This window comes from Ostrinia furnacalis, unplaced genomic scaffold (genome assembly GCF_004193835.3).
Source record: "Ostrinia furnacalis isolate ACB-3 unplaced genomic scaffold, ASM419383v2 OfSCF4318, whole genome shotgun sequence".
NCBI classification, from domain to species: domain Eukaryota; kingdom Metazoa; phylum Arthropoda; class Insecta; order Lepidoptera; family Crambidae; genus Ostrinia; species Ostrinia furnacalis.
In genome coordinates this window covers 460,585-479,605 of record NW_021134557.1, presented here as the reverse complement: position 1 = coordinate 479,605, position 19,021 = coordinate 460,585, and the positions used below count along the sequence as shown (strand labels likewise).

The 19,021-nt window shown below is 39.7% G+C and overlaps 1 protein-coding gene across 1 annotated transcript in view; it reads right to left on the bottom strand.

The window, feature by feature from the left end:
• PAN3 (Poly(A) specific ribonuclease subunit PAN3) overlaps positions 1 to 19,021 on the bottom strand; it is a 38,521-nt gene that overhangs the window by 9,743 nt on the left and 9,757 nt on the right. The window contains exons 7-11 of the mRNA XM_028313683.1: positions 10,568 to 10,666; positions 9,032 to 9,271; positions 5,495 to 5,649; positions 4,359 to 4,535; positions 1,112 to 1,305 (exon numbers count right to left, since the gene is read on the bottom strand). Of these exons, the coding sequence (XP_028169484.1) occupies positions 1,112 to 1,305; positions 4,359 to 4,535; positions 5,495 to 5,649; positions 9,032 to 9,271; positions 10,568 to 10,666 (865 nt within the window). The remainder of the gene's footprint in view (positions 1 to 1,111; positions 1,306 to 4,358; positions 4,536 to 5,494; positions 5,650 to 9,031; positions 9,272 to 10,567; positions 10,667 to 19,021) is intronic.

Here is a 19,021-nt window from a genome sequence, read left to right as displayed (position 1 = left end):
TGGTTTTACCTTAATTTGTATTTGGTGGTAACAAAAAACTATTTTTGTACAAAAATATTATTCTTGCAATAAGTCAAAGTCAAAGTGCTTGATATTTTTAATACTCATACGAACGAGTACATGAATTGTTTTTATTTATTGTGGTATAGTCGTCTCCAGCCTGTACCAATAACGGGTAAAAAAATGCGTTCTTACATTCGGCCCGTACGGGAATAGAACCCGCAACCGCTGGCTGTTGATCGCGAAAAAAACCAATCATAAATCGTTCGCCGCAGCTAGATCGAGGCGTCATCTCAGCTTGCAGGGCCGGATTTAGGGGCAAAAGGTACAGCACTTCACGTCCACACAAGGGCAATTGAAAAATATTGTTTGCCAATACAAAAAAATGCAAACTCTAAATTATACGGGCTGAATTTTTAATGACTGCACCAAAGTTTAAAACGTTTTACTCACCAATTTTATCATAAACATTTTTACTACGTCACTAAACTAAATTCAAAAAAAAATTGTGCTCTATCTACAGTCTAAATGATATGAGATGAAAATTTATGAAAAAGCAGTTTTTTTTCTATTTCACTACTGATCCTATAGCGAAAGTTGTTCATGTAATAGGTAGAACATATTACAGTCATTAAAAATCAGCTGTATAAATAGCATTGTTATTCATTAATCATTACTGTCTTTACAAATGTTAATGAGTTTCGATGTTAGTAAAAAAAGAGGCAACAAAATTAGCAAAGCGTAAAGGTAAAGTGTTTATACAGGGTGTTTGGTAAATGGGTATATGAGCCGACACTAACCCATGTTAACATGGGCATATAAATGGTATGGTGAAGTCAGAAATTTGATATCATCATTTGAATTTTATAAAATTTTCATACTAAATAAATTTTATAAAATCCGATTTGTATGAAAATTAAAATAATTAAAATTATGATATCAATTTTCTGACTTCACCATACCATTTATATGCACATGTTAACATGGGCTAGTGTCGGCTCATATACCGATTTACCTAACACCCTGTATATTTGGCTAAAACGAGTGCTAAGAACAACAGCAGCTAAAACTCTAAATCCGGCCCTGCGCGGCATGCCAGGGCCACACTTACAGTATCAGGTTCTTGAGGTCCGCGGAGTAGGTGCGCGACACGAGGTCCATTGATGCCGGCAAGTTGTCGCAGTGCACCGTCCGGCACGCGAGCGCCAGCGCTAGCCGGCCCAGCGCCGTCAGGTCTTCTTGCTGGGCCTGACGCAGAGGACAGTTTATGCCGCAGTTCTTTTTATGCATAACAAGGCCGGTATTTGACCACAATCGCACATGTTAAGTGGGATGCAGGATGGTACATATGTACCATCCTAGACTGCATCTCACTTAACACCAGGTGCGATTGCGGTCAAATACTTACCTGCCTTGGCTAGCATAAAAAAAAAAAATATCTGCCCTGTAAGTGCCTATTCACTCTCGCCTTAAAAGGCCCGGATTATAGTCTTCGGGAAAGACAGCAGCAGGCAGCGAATTCCAGTCCCTAGCTGTTCGCATTATAAAAGAGTCATCGAAACGCTTAGTGCGAGCAGGTGGAATGTCAACAATATAGGGATGGTACGCTAACCTGCGTCTGGTTCCCCGATGATGGAATTAGTTCGTATAATTCTTTCGCACATACTCCGAAGTGTATCCTGTAGAAAACCGATAGAGATTGTTACACTATCCGTGAACTTGATCGAATCAGACAGTGTCAACACGCAGTACAGTTTGTTTCGCCGTACGTCGCCCATACTTCCGTGCGCGTAATCGCGCTTGTGTTCGATCAACTTCGCGCATCGTGCAACTAGGTCTATAGGAATAAGATCGTCAGCCGGGCTTCTATTGGAATAAGTAAGGTAGCATGAAGGCGTTGGATACAGGCTGCTAGCAACCAGTCAATTTGGAAATTATTGAGGGAGACCTACTTTCGGCAGTGGACGTCCTGTGCTGAGATAATGATGATGATGACAATAGGCTAGTTTCTTAAAAAATTTTTTTTAGTCCGTCATGTTTAATATCAAAAAATATTGGACACATATATTTTTATTTGTCAATCTAACAAATAATTACATAGTTATGGTGCGTTGAAGTTCCGCACAACGTCACAACGTGCGGCACTTTTATGCACGCATTGACGTCACGGGCCTCTTCTTATGAACTTTGGCGCGCTTTATCTCTTTAAATTTTCATTAGTGAAAAAGTGAAAAATACGTGTAGAGTATTTTTTGATAAGTTAACTGACGGACTAATTAAAACTCTTGCTTTATGACCCAGGAAACATCCCTATTGCCAGGTCTTCTTAATGGAGTTGACACAACAGCGGACATTTTACCCTATTTGAATTGGAATAAGTAAGGTAGCAGGAAGGCGATAGATACAGGCTGCTAGCAAAATATCAATTTGGAAATCAATGGGAGAGGCCTATGATCGGTGGTGGACGTCCTGTAGCTGAGATAATAATGGCGAGAAAATCGTCAGGCCTTCTTGCTGGGCTTGACTCAACAGCGGAGATTTTACCTTATTTTATTTCTATTGGAATAACTAAGGTAGCATGAATGCGTTAGATACTAGCTGCTATTATTCAGTCAATTTGGAAATCATTGCGAGAGGCCTATGTTCGACGGTGGACGTCCTGTGGCTGAGATAATAATGGTGATGAAGATCGTCAGGTCTTCTTGCTGGGCTTGACAAAACAGTGGACATTTTACCCTATTTCTATTGGAATAAGTAAGGTACAAGCAGGAAGGCGTTGGATACAGGCTGCTAGCAACCAGTCAATTTAGAAATCATTGGGGGAGACCTATTTTCGGCAGTGGACGTTTAATTAATTCTCATAATTAATTAATGATGATGAAGATCGTCAGGTCTTCTTGCTGGACCTTACACAACAGCGGATATTTACCTTATTTCTATTTGGAATAAGATTTCATCGTTTTGTTAATACTTATGTACCTACTGTCGTGGGTAGTCACAAAGTAATAATGGCAGGAGTTATGGTGAACACCACTTCATAATGTCGGCATAATATGACATATTACGCATACGTATGCTTGATGCGTGAGGCATATGCCTCATGTAAATGACACTTTTGTCAAAAACTTTATTTTTTTATCCACAACGAGGAAGCTCTTGGCCTGTATTTCACCTGATGGTAAGTGATGATCAGGCCGAAGGTGGAAGCGAGCTTCACCCGGAATCCTCCACCACGGAGGAACTGGCTATCTTACCTCTATGCAATGGAGGGAAGTCGAACCTTAATTTCGAACTCCTCCTATGTTCTTCTGATTAATTTCGTTGCGGGTCCAATGACAGTTTAACTTTCCCCCGGGACAAACTTGACCTTCATTGGTTGGGTTTTTGTGGCGGTCAAGCTGTAGATCCTAGCTACACAGGAGTTGCAGTGGTGGGAACGAGAGGTGGGAATAGTCCCGTTATCTTACCTCTAAGGTAAGTGCCCCCTACTTCGGTATATTAAGGCTCTTACGACTTTAACAATTTATTTAAAAATAACCAAGGATGATATCAGTATGAAAGCTTTTGTATGCTAAAGTTTGGTCTTTTGACAGTAACTTAATACATAAATTATAGTTATATTGTTTAATTTTTACCCTTTTGCCTTACCCCCCCCCCCCCCCCCCCCCTTATTATAGGTAACCTGGTTTAAATAAATTAAATGAAACCATCAATCGAGCTAGTAGGATTTATTTTATTATTCATCAATAATCAAATTCAGAACTTGAATATTCAACTGCAATGTCTGCTCATGAACGCTTCAAACTCGGTACTTCTTTCCCAATTCCATAAAATTCAACACTTAGAAAGTGACAAAAAAATTTTGAAATAGGTAGTTGAAACAAACCACAGCTAATTTTCATAGTGGACTGTACTATACGATAAACATGTCAGTCAATTTGACAACCTTTGTCGGAAACACTATTCAATGAAAATATTGTCCGAACCCTTAGTATTTCTCTTCGACAAATACTTTAACACATTGTGAACCACTTTTCTTTCACGACTATAAAAAGATTTTAGCAATTTAATTCACAAAATCAATTGCGCACATTTAAAATAAAGTTTGTTTACACTTTGACAGCAATAGACTGACATGCAAGATGACATGTCAATGAAGTTTTCAGTTACTGTTGCCATTAAAAGAAATTAGTACCATTAGTTTTCCGCAACATGGCGAGGGTTTTTATGTTCCTGGTCGGGCTTTAGTAGTGTTAGATATTGAAATTCGTCATAAATTCAAAGTTTATGGAACAATTATACAAAAATTATCCATACACGTCAGACTGACGGACTAAATAGAATTTCGCTTTCACTACCCAGTCATCATCCCAATTGTACCAAGTATATTGTTCTGTGGATAGGGCTAGGTACCTGCAGGCCAGCCCAGCGGAGTGGATGGCGCGGAGGGCAGCCGTGAGTTGCACCAGCAGGCTCCACAGCACCGCCTCCGGTAGCAGGGCGCCGCACGCCACGGCGCGGAGCATCGCGTTCTTCTACAAGGGGGAACGGGCTTCAGAACACACGAACACATTTATACATACTGCTCATCGTGAACAATCTAAAACGTCAAATAACGGTACTACCCGTTCGCGCTAAGTTTGCCGGTCCCTGGTATGTGCGTCCTCTCCTCCAACCGCGATTAGTGTGTCTTATTTTACCCAAATACACAGTTTTTAACTTTTTATCAATAATAATAAATAATAAATAAATAAGTATAGTTTGATAAAGTTATAGACGCTTCTCTTCAAGTGACGTCATATCGCCTGCGGCAAACTTAAAGCGAATGGATAGTATCGTTATTTATAGCCAATGAGCTGTTGTCATAGTGATTAGTGACATAGAAACGTCAGATTAGAACGCGCGGGGACGACTCCCCGCGCTTTTGTGCTAAGTGATGAATTGTATTTAAAAATGAGGCAATCTAAATACATATAACTCAAAGGTGACTGACTGATTGACTGACATAGTGATGTGATTGATAACGCACAGCCCAAACCACTGGACGGATCGGGCTGAAATTTGGCATGCAGGTAGATGTTAATGACGTAGGCATCCGCTAAGAAAGGATTTTACGAAACTCCACCCCTAAAGGGGTAAAACGGGATCCACGCGTACGAAGTAAATATGAAAGTTAAGTATCCAGTGTTTTATTTATGAGAATAGATCTACCAGCCTCTAACATTACATAACCCTCGCGGTGCCATAGCCCTACCTAAACCTTAGCTGGTTACATCGGTCCAACTAAACATCACAGCTTAGGTTACATTGCCCCAGTGAAACCTACACTGGTACCATTTTTCAGGTCAGTTAGTTACACTAAAATATTCGCTGGTTCCATCGCCACACGGCACACCTAAGCCTTCATTGGTGCCCTACTTCCAATAAAACTTTTACTAGTTAGGTACATCCTGGATCACTGCTGTAAAATGATAATGATGGTGATGGGGCATACCTGGTGGGTATACGGCCTCGGTGCATCCGGGTCGGACGAGAATGGGTCGTGGTAGGCCCCGTTGGCCTCCGCCGAGGAGCCCTGGCCGCCCGTGGCCAGGTACTTGCTCATCAGGTTGCCGCAGCCCGGGTGGTAGTCGTACACCAGGATCATGGCTGATGGGAAACACGCAGCTTAGAACAACGGATAGGGCGAGCCAAATCACGAGCCCAACACCACTGTTAGTTTAAATGATTCGATTCGTCGATCGAAAACTCTCGGTTGTTATTTCAGCTCCTTTGAAATGAGTGAGTTATATTGCGGTAAAATTTTGTACTTCAATTTTGTAACCTTCAAAGAAATAAAATCCCTTTTTGACCTAATTGAAAGGACAAAACATTAGCTCGTTTTATAAAAACTTATTGAAAAAAATTGCCATTATTTGAGTTAAATCATACAAATATCATAACTGAGCTTCGTCAGATCAAAAAGTTTGATCACAAATTACTTTAAATAAGTATTGGGTCCATTATTTGACTCGCCCCTATAAACGTGAATAGTACCGGTATTGTCAGTCGCCCACAGCCCTACGAGCTCGCATCACCCGTGTCTACTGACAAGGGTAATAACGTTAAAGTCAAACACCTCTAGTTACTTAAACGACAATAAAACTCTTGCGGCTCGTAAACTATACGTGGAACGTGGATACAAGCTTGGCGTGCCAAAAATTTTGATCGCCGTAAGAGTAACAAAAAGTGCGATATATTGTCATAAGTCAGCAGCATACACGTTAAGCTACATATAGCGAAGATATTGTCCGTGGTCACGCATACTATTCATAGCAATTCAGTATCAAGTAGGTAGGATCACAGTGGTGTGTTCTGTAATTTTTATGAAGATGCTACAGCTACATTGCTGAAAAGCTAGAGTATAGTGTCTACTATTTACTGCTTTCATATAAATAAAAATACAACCATCATGATATAAGTATATATTAGTATATAAAAACGAAAATCAAAAGGTCTTTGTATAGACTAGAGTTCACTAACGAACACCAATACATTCACTAACAATAACATACGAACACACACATACCTATGAAAGATAAAAGTATATCTCATAGACTCAACTAAATGACGAGATTACAAAATCGTTTTATTTACAATACATTATAAAGAAAAAAAGAACATTCTATGGGAGAATACTAGTTAAACTTATGAGGCCTAACCCAAAAAAGTTAATCGCGTTGAATACCGGTTAAAATGACATTTCCATAGTAAATGTCAGTTTAAACAAGTTTTAAACTTTTTGTAGGAAGGCCCATGCTCGTCAATAATGTAAGGTTGAAATCTAAAACTTCGGTGCATGCATTATGCGAGTATGATCTCAGAATAGAATGAAATGAAATGAAATGAAATCACAACGAGACGTCAATATTACCCGATTTGACCGCTGCCAATATGTTCCATAATGATCATCCGACGCAGTATTCAAATATGCAATCGTATTCGCTCGAGCTGCACCTCAAAATGGGGTCCAACTTATGACAGTCAAATGAGCTTGACGCGATATTCAAGGTGGGCCCGCGGCCAATTCGCAGGAAGCTGTGGTTTTATAATCAGAAATTACGCGTATGTCTGTTCCCCTCTGTTTTAAGACAACACTTTTATGCTAGTGCGTCCACAAAGCTATCAGAAACGGACCAAATGTAGATTAAAACACGTTAAGACTGTCGCCATTACGATTTATCAATCAGTAAGTACACATTTAATTACCTTGCAATATAGGTTTTACAGGCAGAAATCAATAGAAATCTCACAAGCTTCGTGCGAACCATTCACAATAAACAGAAAGTAACACACGAGCAAATCCGAATGAAGTTGTTAAAGACAAATATTGCATCCATAAGAGCGTACATGAAAAAAGGACGCATTTTTTATTTAAAACCGACATTACAAAGTCGATATCAATTTGTAAGTCGATTGTTTTCGCCCCTGTGCGTCAAATTCACTGTATATATGTTAGGGTGGTCCTTATTCCTACGAAAAAAAATTTTTTTCTTATATTTTGCGGGGCACCACGTAATTTGAATATATACCATATGAAAGTCTTTCATTATTATTTTTTTAATTTTTAAAAGACATTTAGGGGTCGCTACCAAGGTTTGAATTTTAAGTAAAAACACAAAATCTGTATTTGTTAGATTTATTTATTTTTAGCCAAAGCCAAATAAAAATATTACAAAATTATTGTTGTTGCTATGAACTAAGATAATATGTACAATGTACATTATTTGAATCAATTATTTTTAAGATATAAGAGTTGACTTGTTTGTATCTTGACGCGTCGGTACCATGGTCGGTACAGAAGAGGGGTTGAGGGGAGAAGGGGACAAGAAGCGATTGTCTATTCTATCTATGCGATGTTCATTTGCACGTAAAATGTGATATAAACACTTAAATAAAACATTTATGAAACCATGATTTAAGATCTTCAAAGCTTTTTGTAAATATTTTGACAGCTGGTAGCGACCTCTAAATCTTAACCAAAAAAATAATAAAGAAAGCTAATTTCATATTTAGAGGTATATAATCGAATGAGAAAGTGCCCCGGGGATAATTCAAAAGTCGAAAAATAAGGACCACCCTAATATATGTATGTTTGAAGACTAAGATACATTATTTCAAGTTTTTGTGATGGGCATACAAATTAAATGACAAAATATTTTATGCAGCTACAAACAGGGTTAGTTTTTGCAATGGGCATACAAATGAAAAGGGGTTTGTTAGCAACAAGCTGAATTGCGACAGTCCTCCATTTGGCATATTACATGGCTGCTAAACTTTTCAGATTAAAGGACCAAAGTCTGAAACGGCTTCCATGGCTATTTTTATAAGGTAGAGCCTTGAAGTGAGGGTTTCTGAATATATTTGCTTGACTTGACTTCTTGACGTCAACTTTCAAGTCGCGTTATTCTGGGAGAAGCCTGTGTAATTAACTTTCCACAACTTCGAAAAAACTTTACAGACTGTTACTATTTGCGGTAACTTTGACCAAACATAGTACGACTTCTTAATGTTGTAATTGGATTGTATAATTTCTTTGGTTTCTACATGTGACGTGATTAAAAAATGTAACTAATGAATGATCTTTGAAATAATTTTGATATGCATCTATGTGAGGATAAAACATGTATTAATTTAAAATCAGCTGGTAGGTTCAATAAAAATTTTGATTGTATGTCACGAAGAGTAGATTTAAGGTATTTTCACATGGCGAAGGGGCGTACATATAACACGCCTGCATGCCCCGGAGCAATGTGTTACACCTTAAACAAGTCGACCGGTGATTGCAGGCAGCTGTACAAGATGGCGGCATTCGCATTGGAGATGACCCGTGCATGCTGTGAAAGTATGTTACACTTCGACCAAGCTATGCGGTGCGAGGACACTCTGGCCACGCCTCCGCAAAGCTTTGGTGGAAGTGCAGCAAAAATGATTTTTTTCTGAAAGGAATAATGTAACTGTGACATAGAGGTGTCAAATGAGTCCGACTTACAATGATCGCCGAACGCCTTGGTGGTGAAGCAGTCGTGGAGACGGACCACATTGGGGTGGTCGATTTGTTTCCAGGCGTCCAGGCGTTTGTTGCCGACGCTGTTGTAGTTATGGAGGCGGCGGATGGCATAGTGGTCGCCGCTGTGGCGGTGCGCCGCGCGGAAGCTGGTCGCCATGGAGTGAGGCGCCGCGCTCTCCAGGGGCGTCAGATCAGAATACATCTCCACGTTCTCGGGCAAATCTGGGGAGGGAGATGGCATCAGTGATTTTTGTCAGCGATCAGCGAACACGCAGGTTCCCGACTCATTACCACCCTCTCTCTCTCTTACTCTTTTAGCTCGTGCTGATCTGGAATGGATTCGAAGAAGTCACTGTGGACCGACCACCTGTTGTTGTGTAAGGTCACTGGGAATACATATCTTCAGTTCGTCAGTGTCATTACCACCCTCTCTCTCTCTTACTCTTTTAGCTCGTGCTGATCTGGAATGGATTCGAAGAAGTCACTGTGGACCGACCACCTGTTGTTGTGTAAGGTCACTTGGAATACATATCGTCAGTTCGTCAGTGATTTTGGCCAAGCGATGCGGGTAAAGACGCAAGTTCCTGGCACATGACCACCCTAAGTCTCTCTCTCTCTTACTCTTTTAGCTTGTGCCGATAAGGAATGGAGTCGAAGAAGTCACTGTGGACCGACCACCTGTTTTTGTGTAAGGTTACCATTTGGGAAGGCAGATAGCGTCAGTGACTTAGTCCAGCGATGCGGATAAGGACGCAGGTTCCCGACTCATTACCACCCTAACTTTCTCTCTCTTATTCTTTTAGCTCGTGCCGAGCAGGAATGAGGAGATCCGTAAACGAACTAAAGTCACTGACATAGCCCGACGGATTAGCAAGCTGAAGTGGCAATGGGCAGGGCACATAGTACGCAGAACTGATGGCCGATGGGGCAGCAAGGTTCTGGAGTGGAGGCCACGTACCGGAAAACGCAACGTGGGACGTCCACCCACAAGGTGGACCGACGACCTGATAAAAATAGCAGGAAGGCGCTGGATGCAGGCCGCTACTAACTGTGCGATGTGGAAGTCATTGGGGGACGCCTATGTTCAGCAGTGGACGACCTGTGGCTGAAATGATGATGATGATGAGCAGGAATGGAGTCCAAGTCACTGTGGACCGACCACGTGTTTTTGTGTAAGGTTACCTACCATCTGGAGAGGCAGATAGCGTCAGTGACTTAGTCCAGCGATGCGGATAAGGACGCAGTTTCCCGACTCATTACCACCTTAACTTTCTCTCTCTTATTCTTTTAGCTCGTGCCGATCAGGAATGGAGTCGAAGAAGTCACTGTGGACCGACCACCTGTTTGTTTGTGTAAAGTTAGGTGCCTGCAGCGATCGACCTTGATTATTGCACCAGGAGCCAGCATCATTATGTAATCACTCATAGACGGAACCGGTTTTCTACATTCTAAATTATTATGATATGAAATTGATTGATGGCATTCCAATATCGAAGTCCGGTCAGATTGTAATGATACCTGGGTATTGGCGCAGGTCAGTCTGCAAAAACACATCTTCATTGCGTTCGTAAATCTCGTTGCGAATGGTCTCCGGCTGGTAGAAGGACGCGGCCAGACCTGTCAGGACAAAAGACATTCACATTGGTATGAAGAACTATGACCAGCAGCATTTGGTTTAGGCACTAGGTAAATAGTGAATATAGTTTGCGGCAGTAGAAACTGGCAAGTGAAATTTTTTGTAACAAATGGAAGAGTTCGGAGCTTATATTTTATCCAAGTTGTTGGAGTCAGACGTCAAAATCAAATGGTCCTCAAATCGAGGCATACTTAAAATTAAAATAATAACTATTTGAAGTTAACCGAAATGAAAACCGTAAAATCACATAACATCAGTAAAATAAAAATATATTTGTTCAAGTGAGGTATCCACCACCTCAATTATAAAATGGGTCTCAAAATCATGAAGTTTATCAAAAGTTAAATTTAAATTGTTCAGATTAACTCGTATGTTAGTATGAACATTATAGTCAATCTTTTCCTTCACAGGAGTAGGCCAATGTTTGATTGTTGTACACCGCTTCATTTGTGCGCCAATAAGCGGTGCACTTTGAAGTACTTCTGAGAATAACCATCTGACAAAGGGGACCAATCGTATGCTTGTTGTTCGCAGGATGTTGCAGTTTTTCTTGTCCATCAAGATTTACATGAACAAAAACAGGATGCAACCGTTCAGTGCATCCATTAAAGTGTTAGAACTTGGGACTGCATCAAAGACCTAAAATACGCAGTGGAAGACGCCCAACACTGTTGACCTTTAAGCCGCCGTAATAGTAAACGCGTCGTGGATTCATACTGCAATTGACTGAGGTTTGCAGCTGTTAATGCATTGATGAGGCGTGATTGCCTGGTCACGTTGCAGCGAGCGGGCTCTTGACACCAATCCCCTGACGACTCGATTGGTTAAATGACGTCAATTGCGAACGCCTGGTCTATTACTGTCTGTTTGAACCTAATAGTTAAATGGTTCGCAGACCTAGATATTGAATAGGCATAACATAACTATAAATAAGTGTAGAAATCAAGTTGCAAAGAGATATGTGATGCCAGATACAAAACTTTTGCTGCACTTTGCTTTACAGCAACCTTTGACACAGTTTCCAGACTTTCCAGTAATAGTAGGGCAACAAAGGGTGTAATTGCAACTCATCCCAAACTACTAGTCAGTGCAGTTGCATAAACCTCGCACTAGTTTGTGTTGTGTAATCATTTCACATGACATAAAAACGTCCACCCCTATAACCACCAGCTCCTATAATGTCGTGACAATGTAACGTATCATTACAGCGTAATTCCACAAAGCCTAATTCTATATTTTAGGTAGGTAATAGCAGGCACATAGGCTGTTAACAAATTGACCGGTGTCAACGATGCGAATGAGATGTCATCATACAAAACGGTTCAGGAAGATGATAAGTTACATAACGTGTCATCAAGCAGGTGCTGTATACTTTATAAACGATGATTTGTGCTTGTACCTATTATGGGACTAGAGGCAGTCATATGCACCTGACTATGTAATCACCAGGCTGTTAGTTGGTGCACGTTAAGGAAAGACACAAAGTTCTAAATATTTTTGCATTTAGAGCATCGTCTGCTCACGTGCAAGTTTTTATCATAGTTTTCACAATTTTGAAAGCATATAATTATCACTGAAGTTTGTCTCTTAAACATTTTTAGTGTTTCTAACTTGATAGACAAGTGATAAAGTTCTCATTGGACATCATGAATATGCGTAAGCACTCGCATTAAGCCTTTGAGAGCCGCAGTGAGCAGCAGACATCCCAAATACAGCAAATGACTTTTGGGTAAAACGAAAAAGTCAATTTTTCGATACGCAGGGCGGCATCTATGCAGCTGTAAAAAAAAAAACATGGAATATGCAATTCCCTGCATACATTTATATTTCATCGATAACACGATCCAATGAGCGAGGAAAGTAATGCGAGCAAACTATACCTTATATTTCAGGAATCAATGAGCGATTATAAATTACTGCTAGGAAGGCAATCCAGTAAAAGACCAAGAGAAATTATTTTTTCCAAATTCTTTCTCGGAATGGATCCAACATGCTTCACATACAACTTCGTAATAAGTCGTTGCGGAGGTATTTAATTAAATTACGTCATCTGACGACAAAGCTTTCAGACAAAGCCTTCAGGCAAGAGCTTTCAAAGGATCTGAGAAGTTTGCATTCCAAAGCTGTTAACCCGCGGTATTTATTGTGCTTGAGAGCTTATTAAATTTTCACGGCGATGAGTTGGATGTGTCTGCAAGAAGCTTTAAAGAAGTAACTTTCTTTTCACTAGTAACATACCTTACGTAACACAGAAGTTTATAAACCTGGATTTTGAACAACTGGAGGACCGAAATCTATTAGTTTGACATATATTTTGGACAATCAGGTTGACCCAGTAACCGAACTAAGGACTTCTGTATACCGGATGACACGTAATAAAATAACAACAACTGGTTAATGTTACAGACTAGCTTTTGCCCGCGGCTTCACCCGCGTGAAATTTAGTTTGTGACAGATCGTCATAAATTATACCCTATATGTTAATCTGGGTTACAAACAATAATACTGTAAAGTTTCATCAAAATCCGTTCAGTAGTTTTTGCGTGAAAGAGTAACAAACATCCAGACATCCAAACTTTCGCTTTTATAATATTAGTAGGATGAAAATGTAGAACGCCTGAACAACTGATAGGTTGAAAGATAATGTATTTGGAAGAATTGAAAACAATAAAAATATACCTAAGTACTATAAACTTGACTTTGACTTCACCCCGGCAGACAATGAAATATAAACAGATTGATCACAGTCATGTCACCCCAGGACTCAATATCGCGCAAACCTATGCTAATAAAAATTTGTTATTCTAACCCACTAGCAGCGCGACCTACCTACATGATATTATAATAAATAATCGTATTTATTGGAACACAAAGGCGGACACTCGCGACTTTGTTTCCAAAAACTTATTAGCTACTTCATCGTGGCAGAATCTGCGACTTTTTTCCCTATAAGACAAAGTGATTAATTAACATTGATTCAGCAGAAAACATAAATGAAAGGTACTTTTTGGACTCCTACCAATGTCGCGGCAGTCCTATGTATTTATGCAGTTTTAAGGCGTATGGCACACACAAGGCGTATCTCATGGCATGCAAATGGTCGAGTTCGCAGTTCGCAGGCATGTCATGATGTGACTATGCCTTTACTTGTAATATTTTAACTCGGATACGATTTTCTTTCAGGTGATCGCAGTTTTACTCAGACCGAGATATGGACCTGTTGTCTAAGATCATCCCAAAAGTATTTAACTGTGTTTACATTTTATTTTTCGGTTTCTTGTGGTTTTGGATACAAGCTGTTACAATTTTGGCACGGTCTCAGGATACAGTAAGTGCTTAACTACTAATTGTATCACTCAGATTAATTTTATTTTTTTACGTCATATGCGACTCGGTGGCAGAAAATAGCTTGACGAGCTTTCCGTAGCGCGAACTGTTTCATGTCGGATCGACTTGATATTCTTTCGCTTATCATTAAGGTAGTTCACCTATACTTTCTCAATCAAATTCAAAAGCACAGAGGCGTAGATTGTTATTAAAAGATTCAGTATCCATGCATAAATGTAGAGGTATCCTAGCGCCAAGTGCGCTCACGCATTAGATTAAGTATAAGACAGTGCTTCTGCATAACTTTTAAATCAACATTTGACGTGGTGCCGTGTACGGAACAAACGCGTACACAACCCCGTCCAAAGATGAAAATGAAATGGAGGGTGATTAGTGCGCAATACGCGAGTCGAGCCGTCCTGGTTGCAACGGGAGCGACGGGTCTCGCGTAACGGGAGGATGGGGTTGCAAAAAATTGGCAGTCCGTTCCCAATTAGTCTTTGAGGGTTGATTATTGCTTTGTAATTCGACAATGTACTGAATAATAATGATTTAGGTATAAATCTGACGCCGGACGTAAAGACAACATACTTTCTTTGTAGGATTGTTTCAAATGTCTAGAATTCTATAAGAATTTCCAAAACAGCGCCTTATCGTATTTGGTTGATGTTTTAATTCCGCCTGGTTAGCTAAAATCACACACTTTTAAATTATATCAAACTAGCTTTCCGCCCGCGGCTTCGCCCGCGTGGAATTTTGTCTATCACAGAAAAATCTTATCGCGCGCGTCCCTGTTACAAAAATCGGAATAAAAACTATCCTATGTCCTTTCTCGGGACTCAAATTATCTCTATGCCAAATTTCATCAAAATCGCTTCAGTGGTTTAGGTGTGAAAGCGTGACAGACAGACAGACAGAGTTACTTTCGCATTTATAATATTAGTATAGAAGTATAGATTCTTTAAATCAGGGCATGAATCTCAGAGCTTATAGGAACGTGCTCAAGCCGTTTGTTTGCGAGCGGCACTCGCGAGGGGGCGCAGCGATCGCCAATATGGGCATTGGGCATTGTCGCCACAATCTTTAGCTTTTCATCATATTATTATGCGGTTCAGTGTCAACTACAATTGATCATCATCATCATTTCAGCCACAGGACGAACATAGGCCTCCCCCAATGACTTTTCATGAAAATTCATTTATTTCCACAAATCAATAACCGTGTAACAAAATTGTCAGTTTATTCGATAACTTCCTGTCTCGTAGTCTGTGTTAGACATAGACGTACTTCCTTGGACGAATAAGCGTACTTCCGGAGGCGTATTATGGAGGTAGTATAGCCTCCCATACCACCCAGTCGGGGACAGGAAGAGGGTTGCGTACGAGGGAATAATTGGATACCAAATCATAATGTACACTTCCTGGAGACCAAACGAGGTTTAAGTGTACGGTGTACAAAGAATGTCACGTCAAAATCTCAGACACACCGGCTTGCACAATGCCTGACAGTTGTGCAGGTAGTTTTATAAAGAAATCATTATTTTCTTGACAAAGCCATAAACAAAGCTAATAGCCATTTTATCAAAATTCTGAAAAAAAAAAACCTAACTTTAGAGTTAGACTAGAGTTTTTACAGAAACTTTCACACTTCAGCGAAGTTGATGAGACCTACGTCAGAGATGGTACCGAAAATATTATTATGCTGCCAAGGACTTTTTTGATTTTAACATAGATGAATGAAAAATGATGAAACGATATCTGATATACAAATCATCTTGGTTTTCAATACGGTGGGATTGCCATTCCAATTTTTTATTATTTTTGGGAAAATAGGTAAAAACCTTCAGGGTCAGAATGTCCAATTCCCAAAATTACCAACGGTTTCAAAATGTCCAATTCCCAAAATGTCCAATTCCCGAAACGTCCAATTCCCAAAATGTCCAATCTAGTATTATGATGGGTTTGTTAAATAAATAAGTCCTAGCCCATTTTGAAACCGTTGGACATTTTGGGAATTGGACATTCTGAACCTGAAGGATTAAAAATGCTTGTAAGAGACAAGCAAATTATGTGTTTGTCCACTGTACCTGTCTGCAAAATGAGAGATTCGACCTACGTATAACGAGACGCATCAAATCATCCCCTATCGAGGGGCTTAGGGGTGGTAATTAATGTCCGAAAATCAATAACAGGCGAGTCAGGCGACCTATGTACAATTTGATAGAATGCATATCTCCCTACCGAGGGTCTGAAGCCAGGGAGAGCTGGGGTGGTAATCACTGTCCGAAAATGAATTGGACACTACCTGTTTATTTTGCAAAGCTTCCCTTAGTTGGGGTCCTTTGACGGGATTAATTATTTGGACGCATGCATTACGCAGACTTCAAAAATGTTTGCATTTGCGACTGTTCTGAATAAGGGACGTTATTAAATTTTTATCATTTTATTAAAATGTAATGACGAATTAGGTACGACATAGAGCGCTAACATAGTAACCTATCACAAGAAAATTTATGATTCCTGAATTATTGATGTTGACATAACAGTTAATTGATAGATTGTTGCCTGCTTGTAAAAGCAGTGCACAAAGCAGACAATACGTTTAATTTTAAAAGCTTTTAGAATCACTGTCCGAATCGAGTAAAGTAGACTTCGATGTTAATTACGAGCCCATTGAGAGCCTAGACAACTCAATTAAGGATTGTGGAGGGGATCGAAACGTTGCAGCGCCAATTTGCACTCCGCTGCTATCAATTTGCCGAAGCGAGGATTGTCAGTAATTGGACGGCCAGGCCGATTAGGGGCCTCGCGGGCTCGTGTATGCACTTAGCGGGTTAACTTGATAGATGCAACATTTAAAAGCACTCTTTTAAACTTCTAATTACTACTTATTGATATTTGTTGCCATGGCCTCTTAAATAAATCCAATTAGCCTAGACGCAGACCATCGATTTTTCGTCGGCCGATAGTGTAGTCGGGCAGTTGATCAGTATGGGCATGTATGGAAGTGCGCACATTACACCGATTCTTCATACAAATTAAAATCGGGCACAACTATAGGCCAACTAAAAATTGGTGGTTTGCGCCTAGTCTTATGGTAACTTCATCTTTTGTAACTACAGCAGTATAGTTATAGTTTGATATATTAAAAGACTACTGCAGCGCTATTCGCTGTATTGATTTTAACGATTCTAGGACATCTAGGTCACAGGTAAATTCCCGGGCTAGTTCTGAGAACAGGACCACAGAACATAGAAAAATAGAAGGAGGTTTCCGTTCTGTGAACAGGACATACAGAAATAATTTTCAGCTGTGATTTTTTATGCCTAACTAGGCAGGTAAGAGATTTCTACGATCAAGTTATCTAATTTATGACGTCATTCTAGATTAAGTTGTTGCTATAGTAATTTCTATTTAGAATCAGTCCAATCAATGTGTCTGCCTAATTTAATAAAACAATGAAATCAATAGATCTGAAAAATTTAATAAGAGTGGGTGAAGACAGGAGTCAGTGAGCTGTAAAACGTCATTGTAGATTTAAGTTGTTCCAACAGTTCCTATTTAGAAACAGTCCAATCAATAGATCTGCATAATTTATTAAAGGGGTACGGAGGCGTTTGCAGCGGGCCGCAAGACGTGGATTATAGATTACAATAGGTCTAGATTCTAGCAGTTTCTGTTTAAAATTATCCCAATCAATAGACGTGCATAATTTGATATGAGTGGGGTGGCGAGCGCAGTGGGTCGCAAGACATAGATTAGTAGAGTACATTATGTAGGTCTAGCCAGTATTTTCCATTTACTATTAGCCCAATCCAGTTCTGAATAATATAGTCGGCGTAGAAGGGGGGCAAGTGCAACGGGCTGGTGGGTGGACACCACCTGCGTATTTCCCTTACAACGTCAATGCAACTAAATAATTTAAACGTGGGGAAGCAGTTTAATACTGTATTGATTTATTGAACAATGGTTTTCTACATTACGACAAGTAGTTAAGTTCAAAATGTGGCCAAAGAGTTTGACTTTTAAGTCCCGAGAGTCAGATTAAAATATATATATGTATTGATATAATCATCAGGCTACAATGCTACATTAGTTAATTCTTACGCATATAAGGATTTTTTAATACATTTTGCCACCATTCTTTCAAACTGCGACGCAACTTCGATTTGAGATTTTCGCTCAGCCGTTTCAAGTTTCCAGTCTAAAGGGATTTTGCAAAACTGGAAACACGGACCTCGTTGGTTTTCTTACCATTACAGAAAAAAAATTGTAGCGCCATGATGGATGTATTGATTACCGCCGGTCGTCTATTTATAGAGCTATGTTTTGTTTTAATTTATCATATGGCGACAGCGGCGTCTAGCTTAGTATTGAATAATTAATTAAGGATTCAAATAAAAAGTTTTTATCGTTATCATATTATTATGATAGCTCGAGCAAAAATTCGAATCACCCACTTGTATAGTTTTTATTATCACCCCAACTCTCTTCTTCCGAACTTCAGATAGCACTTAAGTAGGGCTTAACTATTAATCCTTTTTAATTGGACTTCTCTAATTTGTTGCGCAGGTCCAGCCAGTATTGGGGGCATTGGGGCTTGGGGATATACCCGAATTCGCCATAATCATTAATCAGGTGTCATCATTAAATTATCGTTTTTTATTTCATGTGAAACTTGTACAGAGTCTATGAAAGATGCCCAATTCGCCTACGCCTTGGCTATTTTTATCTTAATTTGTCCTTATTTTCCTGAAGGGTATTCTATCAGTCTGGCTGTATCGATCATATCGTGAGACGAATGAGTCGAGGTGGGCCCGGGCCCGGGCGAATTCTCAGAATAAGCTTCAGCGAGGTAGCAACAGATATTATTTCAGCCTTGTTACCAAGTAGGCACTTTTGTTTTCGATAAACTATTGCCTAATTGTAATAATCACTTCTCTAGTCTTTAATCAACATAGTTATTTAATTTTTAGCGTTAAGAGTTGCATCTCAAACTAATTTGAAAAT